This window comes from Clarias gariepinus, chromosome 22, assembly GCF_024256425.1.
Source record: "Clarias gariepinus isolate MV-2021 ecotype Netherlands chromosome 22, CGAR_prim_01v2, whole genome shotgun sequence".
In the NCBI taxonomy this organism is placed as follows: domain Eukaryota; kingdom Metazoa; phylum Chordata; class Actinopteri; order Siluriformes; family Clariidae; genus Clarias; species Clarias gariepinus.
This window is the reverse complement of record NC_071121.1, coordinates 28,145,001-28,166,850: the sequence shown is the minus strand read 5'-3', so window position 1 is coordinate 28,166,850 and position 21,850 is coordinate 28,145,001. Positions and strand designations below refer to the sequence as shown.

At 40.1% G+C, this 21,850-nt stretch overlaps 2 protein-coding genes across 3 annotated transcripts in view; one reads left to right on the top strand and one right to left on the bottom strand.

The window, feature by feature from the left end:
* Positions 1-373: 373 nt before the first annotated feature.
* cltrn (collectrin, amino acid transport regulator) lies at positions 374-4,977 on the bottom strand. The gene is made up of 6 exons (XM_053483082.1): positions 4,783-4,977; positions 2,972-3,033; positions 2,758-2,843; positions 1,821-1,937; positions 1,024-1,218; positions 374-843 (listed from the first exon to the last, which is right to left on the bottom strand). The coding sequence occupies exons 1-6, from the start codon at positions 4,847-4,849 to the stop codon at positions 702-704; spliced, it is 669 nt and encodes a 222-aa protein (XP_053339057.1). The 5' UTR covers positions 4,850-4,977; the 3' UTR covers positions 374-701.
* Positions 4,978-9,833: 4,856 nt separating this feature from the next.
* The window catches only part of reps2 (RALBP1 associated Eps domain containing 2), a 21,988-nt gene continuing 9,971 nt past the window's right edge, over positions 9,834-21,850 (top strand). Inside the window, exons 1-6 of one of the 2 annotated variants that reach the window (XM_053482345.1) lie at positions 9,834-10,019; positions 16,487-16,538; positions 18,932-19,049; positions 19,185-19,248; positions 20,181-20,328; positions 21,504-21,554. In XM_053482345.1, the coding sequence (XP_053338320.1) occupies positions 18,932-19,049; positions 19,185-19,248; positions 20,181-20,328; positions 21,504-21,554 (381 nt within the window). In that variant the 5' untranslated portion in view covers positions 9,834-10,019; positions 16,487-16,538. The remainder of the gene's footprint in view (positions 10,020-16,486; positions 16,539-18,931; positions 19,050-19,184; positions 19,249-20,180; positions 20,329-21,503; positions 21,555-21,850) is intronic. The other variant, XM_053482344.1, reaches the window with a different exon arrangement.

Below are 21,850 nucleotides of genomic sequence, written 5' to 3'. Positions count from 1 at the left end.
ATTTTTTTTAATATAGTTTTTCTGTCACTAATAATAGATGTATTATTATTTTTTAATTGTTATTGTTGTTGTTGTTTTATTGTTTTAATCTCTGCTTTTATTTCAAACTGAAAACAATTTCATTTTGTTTGTTTTTTTAGAATAAATTAAATTATAAATAATTAAAGATTCAGCCAGGAATTTTCAGTTGTTTGAAACAAACCTTCTTTTTTAACTAATAAATAGTGCATAACATTAAAACATAAAACTTGAATCAGTAATTTTCCTGCTGATTCTGATATCAGACTGACATTATAAAAAAAATAGGTGTATTAAAATTCGGAGAGGAAACGTATCAGATATCTGATTATGTAACAAATGACAACGACTGAGATTGGACTTGGGAAAGGACTTTATTTTTGGACTTAAAGTGTTTACACAAGAAGACACCAGACTGATTAGCTCTTTGCTCTGACGTGTACAGAAATTGTACTCAGTAAAAATAAAATAATAATAAAATAAAGCTTTAAAGTTTTTACAGAAACAGTATCTGAGTCGACTGATGCTGAAGGTTTCAGTACCATGAAGGACAAGTTTTATCATGTTATCAAGGGTGCCAATAATTCTGCCGGCGGCTGTTAAACCCAGACCGCTGTGATTAGCAGCGTTAGCTGAAGCATTAGCATTACGCTTCTGAAAGAGGTGATGAACTCAGTCCGTCTTTACAGCTGGGTGAATCGATCATCGTTGGCGAATCCTCGGTTATCAAAGCTGTCTTTCTCCTTCATCACGTCACACATTATTCCATTTCCTGTCACTCTTCCTCCGGCTTCCTCCTCTTCCTCACAGTGTTTGCTCCTTGCCCTGTGAGGAGGAGAAGCGGGCGGAGATGCGTTTTAGCTGCCAGAGTGACGAGCTCTGGAATTGTACTCTGTACAGTGACAATTGTATTCTTATCTAATCTTATCTAATCTATCACAATGTCAAGATTATACAATTATATTGCCCTAACACACACACACACACACACACACACACACTGACCGTCTCCTCTGGATGAAGGAGGTGAGCAGCATGGCGATGATGCCGGCACACACGAGTCCCATCACCACGCCGAACACGATCAGCCACGGCTCCGTGCCGTACGTCACCGGCGCCGCCAGGGTCGGGTTTATTCCCACAAACTCCAGCGTCTGATCCGTCAGCAGGAAGGCGTTATTGATCCGATGCCTCGATTTCCTGGGGAGAAAAAAAACACGCCTTCTGAGAACCTGGAAGTTTAGGACAATAACCTTTAACCTTATGGAGGTCAATAATCACTTACATGATATTCACATTCACATCAAATAAAAGTAAAGCAAATTAACCCTAACTTAACCTTTAAAGAAAGTAAAAATAAACTCAAACAGATAAGTGTTTCACCCCAGAGTGTTACACCGCACTGACACTGGAGACTCCTTCCACTGATATCACACAAACATCTCTGTGAATGAGCTGTTACTATAGAAACCACATCGCATCAGAATCAGCGCATTAATACAAACCTGCACTACCGTCAGAGCTGCTGTTTAAGATAATAAATCAACACCTTCTGATCCGTTAGAGTCTTGGATGGAAACTTTACAGGATTCAGTGTGAAACGTGATTGTTTGATGTCTGATGAAATAAAACCAACTTCATATCTTTATCATTTAAATACGTAAATAAATCTTTAGAGTATTATTGTGTATTATGGTATAAACTCTGAAGAGAGTGAGTGAATGAAGATAACAGCTCCTAGATCAACACTTTGAAATGTGATGTGTGTGTGTGTGTGTGTGTGTGTGTGTGTGTGTGTTTACTTGATGGCAAGCTCCACTTCTTGTTTAGGAACGGGCTGAGACCCGCCACTCGGGGGCATCACCACGACCCAAAACGACACGCGCTCTGTTATCTTACACACCTCGATGTTTGAGACACTGGACAGAAACACACAAATATATATTTATTCTGCATTTTTATTTTTCTGTAAAAACAGAGGTGAAACAAATGGGTAAAAACAAGTTATAATGAAACAGCTTGAGACAAGAGAGACCTTGAATTTGTCTTACGGATGAAAAAGTGAGATAGAAACCAATAGAACCAACACCAAGCTGGAGTAAAGAGAACTCAAAGACCAGCGTGGAGCAGACGAGCGTGTACAGTAATGTATATACACTACATAAAATATACAGGAAAACTAGAATTGTCAAATGTTAAATGTTAATTGTCAATTTTAGTTCTATAAATCCCACTTTTATAGTTACTTCATTATTATCTACATCAGCATAATGTCCTTTGACTTATTGTTTACTCTTACAGGAATATCACCTTTATGTGTTTTGTGGCTGAATATGAACAACTGAACGTCAGCATTAGCATTTATCTTGTGTACTGTTTATATAAAAATGCAACTTATTCCTTTATTAACATTAGTGTTTAATGACATGTTTACAAGCCAAACACTTTAAAACTAAAAAAAAAATCAACAAAATTTTGTAATTTTTGACTTTACTGATTAGAAAATCATTGAAACCTCACGGTAGCTAAAGGTTTGAATATTCGGTGAGTTATTTACTTTATTATTATTCCATGGAGGAGCCGATGGTGGAGCGAGCGTTCTGCTGTAGAGTTCACAACCATGTTAATGGATAATCTCGAGTGTGTCTTTATTATGAACGCTTGGCTTTATATTTAACACTGCAGTAACAGCAGATGTGTGTGTGTGTGTGTGTGTGTGTGTGTGTGTGTTCCACTCACTTGTAGTCCTGATTGCCGGTGTATCTCCTCATGGCGAAGGCCACTGCCGCTTTAAAGAAGAACATCTCACTGTCGTTCCAGTCGTACTGTCACCACAAATAGTTTACACCTTTAATAAATTAAACTTAACGAGTCTAATTCAATCAACAAACTAATTTCATGATGAGACAAATCAAAAGCTCGGATATTTTAAAGAGGAAACTACAGAACTTACAGCGTCGTTTCCCAGAGCTGTTTTAATACTCAGCCTGACCAGGTAGCCATCGTTTTCTGATTCTACACGGAGGGAGAGAAGTGAGAAAGGTCACGTCTCAACAAATGAAAACATTCTGGTACTACACAAACGGTATTATTGATAAAATACGAGTGTCATTTGCATGAAGGTGCTGTTAGGAGAAGATTTATTCTGGTTAACCAAAGATGGGCGCGGCGTTCAGGTCAGTCCTATTTAAAGCTCTAGTAATAGTCCAGTTACTGTTAGTTATTACTTTGATTAGTCAGGAGGTAAATAATCAACGGCTGAGTGTAAGAGAACATTACGTAAATTATTATTATTACTATCATTTCTTTTTTTTCTTCTTTTTTAAATAAAAACCGTTCCCTTTGAAGAATGCCACATTGTAGACTTTTTGAACATTGTAGCTGTTTTTCTTGCTGCTCTTGTGAAGATTAAGGGGTAAATTTAGAGCAGAATGTTTTACCTCCCTTTGTTGAATTGTCCTTTACACCCAACATCACATCGGACAACAATTCCGTCCCCCAATGAAACAGTAATCAACTGCAGCCCTTAACACCAATGCAACCAATCAGAGCAGGTTTCTTAATGAGACCTTAACCAATCACTGCACAGCTCCTGGAGCAATGCTAAATGTTTTATTGAGTTATGTTTGCTGAAGGACAGCTGATGGAAAAATATAGTTTAATAAGAATATAAGATTTTTTAAAATTAATTATTGACACATTAATGGTGATGTTTATTATCAGTTATAATAATTTAATCATTTCTGAATTGGTTTATTCAGCCTCGTCTTTTATAACATTTTCAGTGTCTCTGTGTGTGTTGTCATCTCTACTAACACTTTAGCTTAGTGTCATGATTTGCTTTTACAGGGGGATTTTGCTGATAACGGTGTCAATAAGTCATAGGAATAAACACGGCTGTAATAAACATAGATTACAGCAATTCAGTTAAAGCCCAATCCTCGCACACCTTTTTTAAAGAATGGCTGCTTTTATCTCTCCTGCGTCCATCAGAGAAAATGGAAGTCAGTGATTTAGAATGATGATGATGATGATGATGATGATGATTTCATGGTTTCGGCCATGGAATACACAGTTTTTAAGGTCAAAGTCTCTCTATAATGACCTCAGGTTTTATACAGGCACTGCTACCTGTGTAACAGCCGTAATTAAAAATAACAAAGAGTTTCTAAGAGACGCTAAAGAGACAGTGAGAGACAGAGACTGTGCAAAGACACAGCAAGACATCAGCCAGACATTTTGAGAGAAAGTGAGAAACAGCTGTTGAATGAGATACTGAGAAAGTGTGAAGGACACAAGAAAGCCGTCATAAGACATCAAGAACTTTGAATTTCAGACATTGGAACTCCGAGAGGTGCTGATGGATATCGGAGACAGAGTTTAAAGGACAAAGAAATCCTGATACGCAGAGAGACACCAAGAGACACTGGTCAATCTTAAGAGACACTTTTAGACTAGACATGAGGTTAGAGGAAATATAGTGCTGCGGCGATCCACCAAGACAGACACTGAAAGACAGTGAGACACAAAGAACTTGAGAAAAAGACAAAAAATGTTCAGGAGTCACAGATATTCACAGAGAGATGCTGAGAGTGACATAAGAAAAGAAAAGATAGAATAAAATAAGATACTATATTTTTTTCTTCATCCAAAAGATTAATATGAGACATTAATGAGATAATGAGACATGCTGAGAGACCTGAAGAGACACTTTGAGACAAGAAGACACACTAGAAGAGACATTTAGACATGGATAAGACTTACCCGTCAAACATTTGCTGCTCACTAGAGCTGGAGCCACACACAACACACACACCATCCACAGCTTCATCTTTTCCTTTGTTCTCCCGTTATCCCTCTATCATGAACTTTTTTTCTTTCTCTCTCTCCTTCACACACACACACACACACACACACACACACGGGGTCAGACCTGAACTGAGAGTGAAGTGTGTGTATAGTTGTTATTACCACGGCTGGGCATGAAGAGTGGAGAGGGCGGGGCAGGAGGGGTTTAATGGTTGAGCAATGTAGTGCATGGAACAAATCTCTTTCTCTCTCTCTCTCTCTCTCTCTCACACACACACACACACACACACACAGTCTCTCTCTCTCTCTCTAAAGGAAGAGAGGAATAGAGAATGTGGGTTGTGTGAGTGTTTGTGCATATGTGTGTGTGTGTGTGTGTGTGCTTCTTGCCCCCCTCCTTTACTGTTCTTACCTTTGTTGCCTTTTAGAAATGAGGTAATGTTATGTTATAAATAATAATATAATAATATTTCTTTCTTTAAAGTTGTCTTTCTTTAAATAATAAGTTTGTTTGCAACATTTTCTTCGTCAGATTTCTAAAAGCAAAACAAAAAGTATACTTTATACTGACAGACTGAACTGTTTGATCTGCTCCTATTCATACATACATTATATATTTCTTACTCAAATATTTTCTTTTTCATAATCTATTTTTCTTTTTTATTACTTTTATTTTTATATACTTTATTTAAGTAGTCTTTTTTTTTTTTTTTAGGTCGTGAGCGGTTATAAAAACATTCCACTGCCTATCATACTGTGTATGTAACAAATAAAATTTGTATGTGTTTTGAGATAGAGGCAGCACGGTGGTGTAGTGGTTAGCACTGTCGCTTACACCTCCAGGGTCCGGGTTCGATTCCCATCGTTCTGTGTGCATGGAGTTTGCATGTCCTACTCCGGTTTCCTCCCACAGTCCAAAGATGTGCAGGTTAGGCTAATTGGCGTTCCCAAATTGCCTGTAGTGTGTGAACAGAATATGTGTGTGTGAGAGTGTGTGTGTGTGTGTGTGTGTGTGCCCTGCGATGGATTGGCACCCTGTCAGTTCTCTCTGTGACCACATGGTGGCGGCACAAATCCACAACTTAGTCACCACCACAAGCCTCTATTACATCACAGCGCGATTGCTAAATCTGGAATTCTGATTGGTCAGAAGGCGTTGATTGGTTCTCTAAAACAGCAGCTCTGACACTCGTGCAGGTATCAGAAGTGTTATCACAGGGGTGTGTACAGTATAGCAGACACCCCAAATAAACGGATGTAAATAAAAATGTCCTTGGCAAAGATTTTATAAAATAAGCAGATATACTGTACATTACTAACATTTATGGAAGGAGTCTCCAGTGTCAGTGCTTCGTAACTGCTCCACGCTCTGATATTGTTTTAGACCTAATAGCCGTCATTTATTAAAGACAGATTTATGAGATGTTAGAGTTAGGTTCAGGTTAATTTACTGACTATAACGGAAATGACTTTACCGGATACATAAGCCACGTGTCCTTTAGCACTATTTCACAGGTACATAGTCCACGCTTAGGTACATACACTATGTCTACTTTACTGGTAGAGTCAGGTACATAAGCCATGCTTCCTTTACCTGCACGTCAGGTACACAAGCCACGCCTTAATTACTGCTATAGTCAGGCATGTAAGACACCCCTCTTTTTTTGCTGCAACAGTCAAAGGCTTTTACTGAAAAACATATTAAGTTTATGTAAAGAGTCAGTATTTGCAGTGTTGATCCTTCTTTTTAAGGCCTCTGCAATTCTCCCTGACATGCTGTCAATCACCTGCTGGGCCACACCCTGACTGATGGCGCAGTCCATTCTTACATAATTAATCCTTGGAGTTTATCAGAATGTCTGTGGTTTTATTTGTCCTCCCGCTCCTTGAGGATTCCACAAGTTCTCAATGGGATTAAGGTCTGTCTGTGAAGTTTCCTGGCCATGGACCCAAAAATGTCCATATTTTGTTCCCCCGGCCACTTAGTTATGACTTTTTCCTTCTGATGAGGAGCTCCATCATGGTAGAAAAGGACATCACCGTACTGCCACCTTCATTGGTACTGTCAGGTGCATAAGCCACGCCTCCCTCATTTGTACTGTCAGTTACATAAGCCACGCCTCCCTCGTTGGTACTGTAAGATATATAAACCACGCCTCCTTCGTTGGTACTGTCAGATACATAAGCCACGCCTCCTTCATTGGTACTGTCAGATACATAAGCCACGCCTCCTTCATTGGTTCTGTCAGATATATAAGCCACGCCTCCTTCATTGCTACTGTCAGGTACATAAGCCACGCCTCCTTTATTGGTACTGTCAGGTACATAAGCCACGCCTTCTTCGTTGGTACTGTCAGATACATAAGCCACGCCTCCTTCATTGCTACTGTCAGATATATAAGCCACGCCTCCTTCATTGGTACTGTCAGATACATAAGCCACGCCTCCTTCATTGGTACTGTCAGGTACATAAGCCACGCCTCCTTCATTGTTACTGTCAGATATATAAGCCCCGCCTCCTTCATTGGTACTGTCAAATATATAAGCCACACCTCCTTTATTGGTACTGTCAGATATATAAGCCACACCTCCTTCATTGGTACTGTCAGATACATAAGCCACGCCTCCTTTATTGGTACTGTCAGGTACATAAGCCACGCCTCCTTCATTGGTACTGTCAGATATATAAGCCACGCCTCCCTCATTGGTACTGTCAGGTACATAAGCCCCGCCTCCTTCATTGTTACTGTCAGATATATAAGCCCCGCCTCCTTCATTGGTACTGTCAAATATATAAGCCACACCTCCTTCATTGGTACTGTCAGGTACATAAGCCACGCCTCCTTCATTGGTACTGTCAGATACATAAGCCACGCCTCCTTTATTGGTACTGTTAGATACATAAGCCACGCCTCCTTCATTGGTACTGTCAGATACATAAGCCACGCCTCCTTCATTGGTACTGTCAGATATATAAGCCACGCCTCCTTCATTGGTACTGTCAGATACATAAGCCACGCCTCCTTCATTGGTACTGTTAGATACATAAGCCACGCCTCCTTCATTGGTACTGTCAGTACATAAGCCACGCCTCCTTCATTGGTACTGTCAGACACATAAGCCACGCCTCCTTCATTGGTACTGTCAGACACATAAGCCACGCCTCCTTCATTGGTACTGTCAGACACATAAGCCACGCCTCCTTCATTGGTACTGTCAGACACATAAGCCACGCCTCCCTCATTGGTACTGTCAGACACATAAGCCACACCTCCTTTATTGGTACTGTCAGATATATAAGCCACACCTCCTTCATTGGTACTGTCAGATATTCAATTCAATTCAATTCAATTTTATTTATATAGCGCTTTTAACAATGGTCATTGTCTCAAAGCAGCTTCACAAAGATGAAAGAAATTCATTAAAAAATATATATATATATATAAAATAATAATAATAATAATAAATTGTGTATGTGTGAGAAAAATGTGTCTAGATAATAATGAGATGAATGAATGAAATTTCTCTGATGAGCAAGCCAAGGGCGACGGTGACAGTGGCAAGGAAAAACTCCGTGAGATGGTAATAGGAAGAAACCTTGAGAGGAACCAGACTCAACAGGGAACCCATCCTCATCTGGGTGATAACGGATAGAGATGATATAACATTATGTGCGTTATGCAGCTGAAAGTACAATATAACAGAAATTATTTAAATTAACATGAAGTCCAGTTCAACATAGGGAGTCAGTAGGTGCAGAGGGCAGATGGGGTCTGGATCACTGGGAGCACAGGAGCAGGATGTGTAGCTCCAATCATAATAAGGCAGAATCCAGCTGGAGCTGGTCCTTCTCTGGATGCCTCAGGATCCTCACAGGGTTGGCCTTTGTCTACTGAAGCTGGTACAATCTCCAGATGCCTCGGGATGGGTAGAAAAGTACAGAACAGATGGAGAGAATTAGCGTAGTTGCCATTCAGGATAGATGTACTGGAGTATGAAGTTATGGGATGAGTTACGCGTATGCCAGATTAAAGAGATGCGTCTTGAGTCTACTTTTAAACTGGGAAACTGTCTGAGCCCCGAACACTGTCTGGAAGGCTATTCCAAAGTTTTGGAGGTAAATATGAAAAAGCCCTACCCCCTTTTGTAGATTTTGAAATTCTGGGAATTTCTGGGAAGTTCAGAGTTTTGTGATCTTAAGGAGCGTGGTGGATTATAGCGTATCAGAAGACTGGTTAGGTATGTGGGAGCTAAACCATTTAAAGCCTTGTATGTAAGTAATACTATTTTGTAATTGATTCTAAACTGAACAGGTAGCCAGTGCAGGGATGATAATATTGGGGTTATATGATCATATTTTCTGGATCTAGTGAGAACCCTGGCGGCTGCATTTTGGACTAACTGTAGCTTGTTTATTGAGGATGCAGGACAACCACCTAGTAATGCATTACAATAGTCCAGTCTGGAGGTCATGAATGCATGAACTAGCTTTTCTGCATCAGATACGGATAAGATGTTCCTAAGTTTGGCGATATTTCTAAGATGGAAAAAGGCTGTTTTTGTGATATTGGAAATATGATTTTCAAAGACAAGTTACTGTCTAATATTACGCCCAGGTCTTTTACTGTTGAGCTGGTTCTAAACGCAGGCTGAATTGTGAAAGCTGTTGTGTGCTGGTTTTTGGGCCGATGAGTAATATCTCTGTCTTATCTGAGTTTAGTAAAAGTAAGTTATTGGTCATCCAATCTTTTATGTCCTGGACACACTCGGTTAATCTAGACAACTTGGGTAGTTCGTCTGGTTTTGTTGAGATATATAACTGGGTATCATCAGCATAACAATACATAAACCACGCCCCTTCATGTAGAGTACCAGGAACATAAACTCCGCCTCCTCCACCGCTTGTCCAGCGTATGTGTGTGTGTGTGTGTGTGTGTGTGTGTATATATACAGTATATACAGTGTGTGTGTGTGTGTGTGTGTGTTCACGCACTGCAGAGGCCGCGCCTCTCTCTGTCCTTCCTTGCGCGTGATCGGTGCACAGTGTGTGTGTGTGTGAGAGAAAGAAAGACACGCGCGCGCACACACACACGCGCATACACACAGTGCAGACCTGCGCGCGGAGGTGGGCGGGGTTTGAGACACGTCTCTCTCTCTCTCTCCCGGTGTTACAGTCGGTTACAGGCGGTCAGGTGAGTAACACACTCGGGTCCTGGTGTGTGTTTCTGTGTGTGTGTGTGTGTATGTTTCTGTGTGTGTGTGTGTGTGTGTTGCTGTCTCTGCGGTTTCAGTCGCGGTTTTGCGCCGGTGTGCTCACGTGCTTAAAGCCGGGTTGCCAGATTGTGCGTCTAATCTGAGAACAATGAGTGAATCTGGAGTGTGTGTCCGCGGTGTCTCTCTCACACACACACACACACACAGGACTGGGTTTGTTCTGATCCTCACTGGTTCCAGTTTAGTTTCACTTTGTTTCTTTATGACGATTTTAAATTGAATTAATGACTGTATTAGTTTTATATCTTAAAATACTTCTAGTTGCTTTTAGTTTCACCTTTTATGTTACACACACCTGCTTCTAGTATTAGATCCTAGAACATAAATAAATGATTATAATTCATCATATGATTATAAAATAGACATGTTTAGATTAAAGCTAATAAAGGAAATACTTTTAGTTTGGGAATAAAGTTGAATTTATCATCGTTGGGGGTTTACCAGGGTTCACCGAAATAATGAGACGTTTCTCTTTATAACATTTCACTTGTTTATAATGAAAGATGTTTTTGTTTTAGTTACAGTTTATTGTTGGTGTTGGTTATTTTATACAAGTAATAAACAGATGAGTTTACATTTTAGTCAGGCTTTTAATTTTACTTCATAAATTCTAACTTTATGCATCTTTGTAAACGATGCTCATTAGCTTAGGGAGCTAACTTTAGCTTAAGATATTTGAATTAAAGTTTGTACTACCTTTATAAGTTACAGTTTAAAATAAAATTGAATTGAATTTTAAATTTCATTATTCAATAATTTGGCGTACGGTTATAGGTTTCGTTCAGAGCAGCTCAGAGATTCTTCAGCTCGTTTAACATATGAGAATGGAGATATAACATGTGTATTTAATTTATTTTTAATGCAGTGTTATTTTTTTTACGCTCGTTGAGAATGATGTCAACCTGACAACTTGAAAACGTCGCATAATTGAACATTTGCGCAAGATTTTTGTTTGTTTGTTTTTTGGGGGTTCACAGAGGTAAGATGATGTAATGACTTTGGTGTTGACGGATCGTTTATTAGACAGCACAGCTCTACAGTGACTGGAGCTAATTTACACAGCACTGCGTTTTAGCTTTAGATTATTTATCATTCAGCCTCTCTCTACGTATTACCTCTTTCGTTTATTTCATGGTCACACACTTCATAACCCAAATAAGGGAACAGGCTTGAAGGTTTATTTTTTGAACCTTTAAACGGAAGAATTCAGTAAACAAAAGCGGTTTCTGTTAGGAAGAGTCAGCTGATTTGCTTCTGCTTACTTAGGGGATAAAGTTACTTTTAGACTGAATAATCATTACCTACTGTAACTACTGAAAAAGCCTCTGTGTGTGTGTTTGTGAGAGAGAGAGAGAGAGAGAGAGAGGTAACAGGAAGTGTACTACCCCTCTGAGAGGCCGATAAGTTCCACACTCCCCCGTGTTTCCTCCATCAGTGACACGTCCCCACTGATCCTGAGTCAGTTATTTCCACAAGGTTGTTTATTTGGATAACTTTGGCTTTACACACACACATACACACACACACACACACACACACACACACACATATATATATATATATACACACACATTATACACTGACTGGAGAAAAAAGTTGCAATTTCAGAATGGACAAATTATTGGGCTGCATCAAGCAAAGAAAACAAATAAGGAGATTTCAAATAATTGGAGATTGTAAAGAACACATGGAAGCCTGGGAGGAAAGTACTGACGAATCATGAATGTCACTTAAACACCTGGTGAAGTTGTATGGTTGGGCTGGACCAGAATATTCGAATATTGATTCGAATTTGATTTTGAGATTCGAATATTCGAAGAAGAAAAAAAGTATTTAACACGTGACATCGATCCCTGCGAAACGGTTCTCATTCGCGCTTAAATGACTAGCCTTTGCGGCACCGCCAACATCGTGATTTCCTTTATCTCACTAAGTGTCCCTTACTGTATCTCAGAGAGAAGACAAAAATGCCGAAGACCTCAGTTGTGTGTGAGCACTTTAAATTGACTGAAGACAAAACGAAGGCAGTGTGTCAAATATGCGATTTGAAACTGGCCTACCACTACAGCACAAGTTTGAAAAATCATCTTTCAGAGTTCTTTCATGTTAATCAGTAATTTTTACACATGATTAAAACGTGCATTTAATTTGCTTGCAAAATACTTGTGAATACTGCCCTATTGCATGGTAAAAACAATCTACAGTAAAAATCAGAGCTATGTTTAGTAGTAAAAGTAAGAGGATCTACACACACACACACACACACACACACACACACACACACACACACACACACACAATGTGATGAGAACTGAAGAGAAATGGCTTCAGTATTGCCATCATGCATAGTGTCCACTGTACAAGCCTCTGGAGACAGTGTTATGATCTGGGGTTGATCAGTTACTCAGGTCTAGACTCAGTAACGTTATGGGGCAATAAAATGAAGTCAGCTGACCACCTGAATGTACTGAACCACCACAGGATCACATCTATGGAGGGTTTCTTCTTCCCATAAGGAGCTCCATAGTTCCTTGTAAGAGAGCGAGTCTGGGAGCACGAGGAATCACTTACACACATGAACTGGACACCACAGAGTGTGTGTGTGTGTGTGTGTGTAATCAAAGCTAAAGGGAATTTAATGTAGTGTTAGAGTGTGCAACTATTTACATAGTTACTTTAATAATTTGCTTTCTTTCCATACAGTATATGTATTAATTCACGCTTTAGTTACTGTAGCTCTATAGTTACGGCTTTAGCTACTATATACGTTACTTATATACTATAATTACACAATAACTTTCTTATGTTTATCTAAATTCACTCTTTTGTTACTATAATTTGCTTATTACTTACGTTTATGTTCTTTATTTAGTTTTGAAAGTTTACTTCATTTATTCTACCTTATGTGCCAATTTCTTTACCTGTATAGCTCCTTATTTATTTTAGTTATTTTGCACATTTCTCGACCAATTCACCTATTTTACATACTTCTTAATTTTTCTGTTTATTTTCTGTTCTTCACTTACTGACATGAAATCTTTCAATAAGTTTTAGTTCATAATGATCTTCTAATTCACTCAGTGAAATACTGAAAGCTGCCACTGACACACAGATGCAGTGTGTGTGTGTGTGTGTGTGTGCCAGACCATGGGGGATTCCTTGCCCTATTGTGTGTCACTGCATGGACAGGAAGTGCAGTTTGGCCCATTGATCTGTTTCCTGTCGATCAAGGGACATTTAGTGACACTGGTTGGCACACAGGAACACAAACACACATAAATACACACACGCGATTGGAACATATTTAATTAAAACAGCATCAGATAGAAGAAGAGCCTCAATTATATTCAGTTTTGAAAATCTTGTGTCTATCAGCTTCTGTTCTGTTACATATTATTAAAAAAAAAAGACAAAGTGATGTCATCAAAAAAGGCAAACACACACACACACACACACACACAATCTTATTTCATTTCATGATTCCGACTAGGAGTAAGGAATGATATACATGATTTTAAAAACAAAATTCATACTAAGATTTGTTGTATAGATGATAATATAAATTACTGTCCAAAGCATTCTGGGTAAATTCCACACCATGTAAGCCTGTGATCGAGCTCTCGCTCGTGCTTTCCTTTCTTTTACGATCACTGATAAATTTACCCAAAAAAAAAAGTTTTTTCCGCTTTAATCTGGTGCCCCCCCCCCCAAATCTCCCCCTCTTTCTCTCTCTCTCTCTCTCCCACACACACACACACACACACAGATAGGGCAGGATGATATTGGTGTGCAAACGGTGTGTAGACAGGCCCGACCTGTCTGACTCGTTAAACGTGGGTGTGGTCTCCTGTCCTGATGAGCTTAACGTGGCTCATGACTTCACACAGCTGCAGCTCCACCGCCTTCATCACACAGTTAAGAGGAAAACCATCAACACCAGGGTGCTGTGATGGAGCGCAGGTACTCCGTACACACTGGACTGGATGATTTACCTCTAACAGCGCGTCACCGCATGCTTTATTCCTCTAACGCCACAGCGGTTTACCGCCACTGACACTGGAGACTCCTTCCACAACATATATTTCTTATTATGTAATGGTTATAGAAACAATAATGCAGCAACAATAACGAGCTTATTAATATAAACCTGCACTACTGTCAGAGCGACTGTTATAGATAATTCATCAACACCTTCTGGCCAATCAGAATCCAGAATCGAGACATTGAACCCAAACCCTTCCCTTCGCGCTTACACAAAGCACCGTTGTTGTCGAGTCTCAGAGTGACCTCGAGCGGCGTCAGCTCACGGATTTCCTCCCTGATCAGGAAACTATGCAGCTTAATCCACACACACACACACACACACACACACTGAATGTCATTAGTCCAGCCTGACCTGCATTCTGACAATAGAGGGCACGTAAACAGTTTGTGTGTGTGTGTGTGTGTGTGTGTGGTGTCCATTTGGTCAAGCAAGGCCACTTGCTAAGCCAGGTGGTGTTCTGCTTATAAACAGCTTGTATAATCATTCAGTCGGTCTCACCATATTAGTAGCGGTGGTCTTAAATATCTTTATGACTAATACGCAAAAAAAATCTTTTAGATATTAGTACAGAAAGATTATGATGTATTTAAAGTTACTGTCATATATCTATGCTTAGTATCTGACTAGTGAATTGTCTTTGTGACAATAAAAGCAAGAGAAAAAAAAAACATTGAACTAAAGTAGTACAGGTACTGGTGGCTCAGTGGTACAGTAGGTGCCATGTGGAAGGCCTGGGTTCGATTCCCTATAGGGTCGAGTGGCCAGACGGAAGCCACTCCTTAGTAAAAAGGCACATGGCAGCCCGTCTGGAGTTTGCCAAAAGGCACCTAAAGGACTCTCAGACCATTAGAAACAAAATTCTCAGGTCTGATGAGCCTCTCTGGCCACTCTACCATATAGGCCTGATTGGTGAATTGCTGCAGAGGCAGGTTCTCATCTTTCCACAGAGAACCTCTGGAGCTCTGACAGAGTGACCATCGGGTTCTTGGTCACCTCCCTGACTAAGGCCCTTCTCCCCCGATCGCTCAGTTTAGATGGCCGGCCAGCTCTAGGAAGAGTCCTTCTTCTTCAAAGTAGCAGAAATCTTTCTGTAACCTTCCCTAGATCTGTGCCTGGAGACAATCCTGTCTCGGAGGTCTACAGACAATTCCATTGACTTCATGCTTGGTTTGTGCTCTGACATGAACGGTCACCTGTGGGACCTTATATAGACAGGAGTGTGTCTCTCCAAATCATGTCCAATCAACTGAATTTACCACAAGTGGACTCCAGTTAAGCTGCAGAAACATCTCAAGGATGATTAGGGGGAACAGGATGTTCAGGGGACATAGGATGCGCCTGAGCTCAATTTCGCAAAGGCTGTGAATACTTATGTACATGTGCTTTCTCATTTTTTTCTTTTTTATAAATTGGCAAAAATCTCAAGTAAACTTTTTTCATGTTGTCATTATGGGGTGTTGTGTGTAGAATTCTAAGGTAAAAATGAGTTTAATCCATTTTAGAATAAGGCTGTGACATAACAAAATGTGGAAAAAGTGATGCGCTGGGAATACTTCCCGGATGCACTGTATGTGCAGACTGGATGGTCTGCTGTGGCGACCCCTTGCCAGGAGCAGCCGAAAGACCAACAAACTAAGCAAAAAAAATTTGTGTTGCAATTGCGCTATAGTAATGCTCATAAAACTGGAAAATATTTGCAGCACAATTTTTTGAAATGTGTGTTGAACCTGATTGAGTCATCTCTACCACACGGTTGAGGTGTGCTATGCCAAAACAGAAAAAATCCACTACATGCCCCTGTGTCTTTAAATAGTATCTTTTTTCTAGTATTGTTTTCTATCATACCTTGAAAAAGTAAAGCACATATATGCTCAAAAACATTTGCAAATTTCTTTCCTTTTTTAAAAGCATATTCAATACATACAGTATTTTACCATAAAGCAACATCTCAACCGTTTGGTTGAGACCTATACGGAGTTCTTACAAAAGAAACAAAAAGACTATTGTTATTATGGCCTCAAAGAAACTGCTGATGATTGTGGGGTTTTTTTGTAAGGGAGTTAAACGCTTAAAATGAAGCCTGTCACATGAGCTGTACAAACGCAGTGCTTTAAATAGCTTTAAAAAACGTAGCGATTTTTTTTCTTGCTTTAGAATGAGGAGTGACAAGAAACTCTTCCTCTTACATAATCCTTTCCCTGAAGCTAGGCTTAATCAGCATGTATATTTTTAGCGTGTTTATATTTTTTCGCGGTTCATGTTTACCGTCGCAGTATTAGACCTGACCTGTACAAACACACTCCCTCTGTAACTAACAGTGCGTCTTTATTTCTGTCTCAGATAACGGAGGCGAGTGTGTGGTGGAGCATCAGGAGCGTAAGAGCATGTGGAGGTAAGACGGAAGCGAGAGGGAAAAGCAAACAGCATGAGGGGATTAGCGCTGCGCACAGGATTTACGTTAAAGACAGAAGACGTTGTTAAGAATCGCTAAAGTTTATCTAAAGTTACGTAGACCTGATGCACATCAGAAACTCAGGCGCTAACGCAGGGACTGTGGCTTCTGTAGCTCAGATTAGATGTGGGTTTAATTGACAGCGTGAGGACATGACTTTAAGAGATCCCAAAATTCATAATCACACTGCTGCATGCTTTATAGGAAACTGGAATTATACATAACTAGCATTGTTAGCTAGCAGTACTGGGATTAGCCTTGGATTTAGCCTTAGTTGTCTTAATCACTATGAGAATGAAGTAAAGCCTTAGAGCTTAGCTCCAGGTCACTGTAAGGCCAAAGCTAAAACAGTGTGTGTGTCTGTGTGTGTGTGTCTGTGTGTGGTATAAGCTAACAGCTTGTTTGTATCTTCGTGGCTGCATGACCAGCAATAGTTCTCAGAAATCGATCCTATTTAACATGAACATAGCATTACCGTCACCCTTTACTGTATATTCTCTACTGTAGCATAGCTCTTTATATGCTAGCCTGACTAACAGCTTAGCATCCACGCGATCTTTATGTGATTGTCTCCAGACTGCATGCCGTGGATGACTCGTCCTTTACGTTGAGGATCATTACCAGTGATGAAACTTGCTCACATATACATTACCGCACAGTGAAATTCGTTCCTCCCGTATCCTATCGTAACTGGGGTCAGAGCACCGGGTCAGCCATGATACAGCGCCCCTGGAGCAGACCGGGTGAAGGGACTTGCTCAAGGGCCCAACAATGGTAACCAGGTGTAGTTGGGGCTCAAACCGCCAACCCTTATCCCTCTGAGCTACCAGTGCACCCACTATACACCACTGGGAGTCTGGGACAGACCATGAGATGAAACAACAGTCTTCACACTGGAAGAGAACATCATCTCAACGTCCATGCTCATCGTCTTTTCAGACATTTGCGGCAATAAAGTGCATGGACAAGTCGTCCCCAGGGGACAGACCGGCAGTAGCGAATTGTTCTGCCAGGTTTGAGAGAGGATGTACAGCGAAAAAAACAGAGCTTGTTAACAGAGCTTAGCTGAATACAAGCATTTAGGGTCTTTCTGTAAAAAGGCATTAAACATTACAGGTCATGGAAACGTGATAACGTCTTACTCTACACCGCAGCAGCCTGAATTTGTGAATTTAGCAACAAACAGAACGCTCTGCTAAGCCTGTTATACACACCAATGTTTCTAGCTCGAAATGAAGCTGATTTATAATGTTATCTGAATCACTGTGTTAATCCTATTAACTGATAATTAAGCCTTATTCGCCGCGTCATGTCCCACATGTCCGTCTGCGCGGCGCGACGGCTCGGGCCACAATTCTTCCAGAAGTTTCTGTCGTGTCTGAGGCGTGGCAGGTTCTGCTTCACAATGCGGGGTGTGACATGAACCGCCCGAAAACATTTATAAGGAGGTGTGTCTGAAACGTGCGTGTGTGTGTGTGTGTGTGTGTGTGTGTGTGTGTGTGTGCACTAGCAGCTGTTTAATTATTGCTCTCCTGCGGCGTATCACTGTCTCTGATAATCTCCCACCTGTTACACTCACACACACACACACAAACACACACAAACACACACACAGACACACGCACACACACGCACACACACACAAACATACACATACACACGCAAGCATACATATACATATACACACGCACACACACACACACACACACACACACGAACATCTCTCTCTCTCTCGTCCTCTTCTGGTGGCTCTGTGTATTTCAGGAATAAAATACATGTTTTTTTCTTTATGTTTAAGGTGTTTTACCTTTGTCATCCCCCTTTTTATATTTTCTTTTTCTTTCTTTTCATTTTTTTCATTATTATAATACATTTATTTTTATTGTATTATTTTTGCTTTTGCTTTGTTTTCATATTCTTTTACAGTTGTTTTAATGCTTTTATATTTTCGGATCTCCAGTTCACCTTTACTTCATCTTCTCCTTCTTTTTATTATTATTATTATTATTATTATTATTATTATCTATTCATTTTATTTTGTTTATCAGTGTTTGTGCTTTTTATGTTCTCCAATTTTTTTAACTGTTCTTTTCCTTCTGTCCTTTGCTTTTTTGTATCCTTTTATTTTTTGCAATAAAACTATTTTCTTTTATTTTCCCTCTCTCTCCCTCTCTCTCTGTCTCCCTCTCTCTCTTCCCTTTTTTCCTCTCTTTCTCTCTCCCTCCCTCTGTCCCTTACTCTCTCTCTCTCTCTCTCTCTCCCTCTCTCTCTCTGTCCCTCCCTCTCTCTCTCTCTCTCTCTCTCTCTCTCTCCCTCGCTCCTCTCCCCTGCAGATGGATGTGGATCAGTCGGAGTATGCAGATGACCCGTGGGTGATCACGGCTGAACAGTTGGATTATTACACACATCAGTTCCTCAGTCTGCAGCGTGACTTGACCGGGCTGATCCTGGGTGAGAGACGTCGTCCAGCCTCACCAACTGTTCCTCTGGCTCACATGTTACACACGTGTTAATCCAACAAATTAAATATACATTTTAACAAATGCTCATTAATTTATACATTTTTTATTATTATATTTTTTCCAGGCCCTGATGCAAAGAACTTCTTCACGAAGTCGAAGCTGCCCATCCCTGAGCTCTCTCATATATGGCGAGTTTAACTTCTAACTTATTTACAGTGTTTTTGTCAAACAAACATAATGTTTATGTCGAATTTTTGAAGGAAAATACGAGACAAAGCATCTGTCATAAAATCTCTTCTTTTAGGTCATACAGTGTGTTTATTCACGTTCAGATCAACACTGATTCACTCAAACTGAAGCTTTATCACTTCATCATCACGTCTGCTTTAAACGCTGATGTTCCTGACTTTTCAGTTTCGTTATCGCGTCACTCCACCTTTACACTCAGGATTACAGAATAAACAGCGACAGGACACTCGATAAATCATCAGCCTCAGCCATTAACTTACTCCTGCCCGTATTATCCAGTTGCTTAGCAACAGTAGACACTAAATTAATAAATAAACGAATTAAATGACATGTATTTGTGCAGCCGTCTTTCTAAATTTAACAATGTGAAATGATTTAATTCCTTTAATTTACGTAATTTTTAATTATAAATTCTTATTTCTTTAAAATAGTATGATATTTATGATTTATAAATCTGATTAAAAATCACATCTTTTTTTCCCTTTTCTTTCCTTCTGTTCTCTGTAGTATAAATAAAAAATATTACACATCAAAGTTTTCTTTAGATTTTCTATTTAAATATATATTTTTTTATTTAGTATTTTGGGGAAACATGTTATTTAATGATGTTTTCCTTTACAGAGTATAATAATACTAATACTTATAATAATGTTTATCATTGAAAAATGTTTATTTATTAAAAATCTTAATATGTACAAACTGAAAATGCAATCCTGTAATCTTATTGTTACTTAAAGGCATTAATCTCAACACACACACACACACACACACACACACACACGAGCATATATCAGCTACAGTGTGTAAGTTTGGACCAAAGCGTATGTTTTTGTTGTTGTTTTAAACCCCGCCCCCTGCCTTCACCCTGTAGGGAGCTGAGCGATGTGGATCGGGACGGAGCCCTCACATTCCCGGAATTCTGCACGGCCTTTCACCTGGTGGTGGCGCGGAAGAACGGTTACGCACTCCCTGATCACCTGCCGCACACACTCCTCTCAGCTTTCAGACCTCCGCCTCAGGTACATGTTACATAAATCATTAATGCACCACAGCGCCGCTGGATTCTGGATCCTGATTGGTCAGAAGGTGTTGATTCATTTTCTAGAACTGACTGTCCTGTATTAGACTACAGTTCAGAAGGTCCCAGGTTCCAATCCCATCACCACCAAGTCGTTCCTGTTGGGCCCTCGAGTGAGGCCCTTAACTGCAAGGGGCCCTTAAATGTAAGTCGCTCTGGATAAGGGCGTCTGCAAAATGCCTAGATGTAAATTATAGGGTTAAATAAAAAAGGGCTTGACCAAAAACCCTGATCCTGATCCCATCTTAAGATCATAAAAGATTATGGATGGACTTTAATGGGAAGTTTGTCAAATGTAGTTGCTGTCTAAAAACATCACAGCAGTTCATAAGTTATTGGACGAATGGTGCGTGGAGGTTTGTAGTGAACGCTGAGGTGCAGGAGAGACTCTGTTGGTGAGAACTCGATTTTTTCCAGAATTTCTTCGTCGTGTCCAATTCCTCCCCGTCACTAGGGGGCTCCACATTAAGGCAACTACTACCACTCAGTCAGGAGGGGCCGAAGACTATCACGTGTTTCCCCTGAACCACGTGACGCCAGCCGACAGCATCTTTTCGAACTGCCTACTCGGGGGCGGCGTAACACACTCGGAGGACAGTGCTATCCACTTCTTCCACATGCGTGAGCTCACAGACGCCCCTGATTGGCCGTAGAGATGTGATTAATGTGGGAGCACGAAGTACCTCTCATCCCTCCCCTCTGAGAGAGCTCGGCCAATCAGCTCTCGCTACACCTCCGGCTGCGAGAGGTTACAGCGTCACCCGGATGATAGGGCGACACAGTTCTGAGAGTTAAAACTAACCCCTGATACACTAACGCACTTATCCCAGTGTTTCACTAGTGCTTGGACACCAACAAGGTAGAAAGTTTTTCTCAGGACACCAGAGTACAGTCCATGAAGTCTTCTGTAAATGTCATTCCATGTGTTTTACACCTTCATTCATCACCAGTCCCGGTTTGACTTGAACATGTATGTTATTTTACTGTAACAGAGCTTTTTTCCTTAATTAGGAAACTATAAAACATTTATGTAATAATGATAATAACATAGCTTTAAGCCTGTTGGTGTTAATGGTACGGTAAGAATCCGGTGATGTAACCGTGGTGATTTTTCAGGACTCGCAGCCTCTCATCGTTTTTGAAGACGGAGAGACTCTCAAGCACAAGGTACTTCAACACACTTCTTATTTTAAAACGTAAATCACTAATTTTGTATTTTATATTTTGGCCAGGTGACATCACGGCATGCAGTGTAACTGAGAGCAGAATTTAGATTCTGGATTAAATGATGCAATAAATTAGTTTTTTAGAATAGATTTGAAAATACATCAATTAAATTTGATTTGTTTAGAGATTTTAATATTATTGATTGTCGCAAAGCAGCTTTACACAATGAAAAGAAAACATTACTGTTTTGCAAAGAAGCACAATGAGATTAAATTAGAATGATTGTGTCATATACT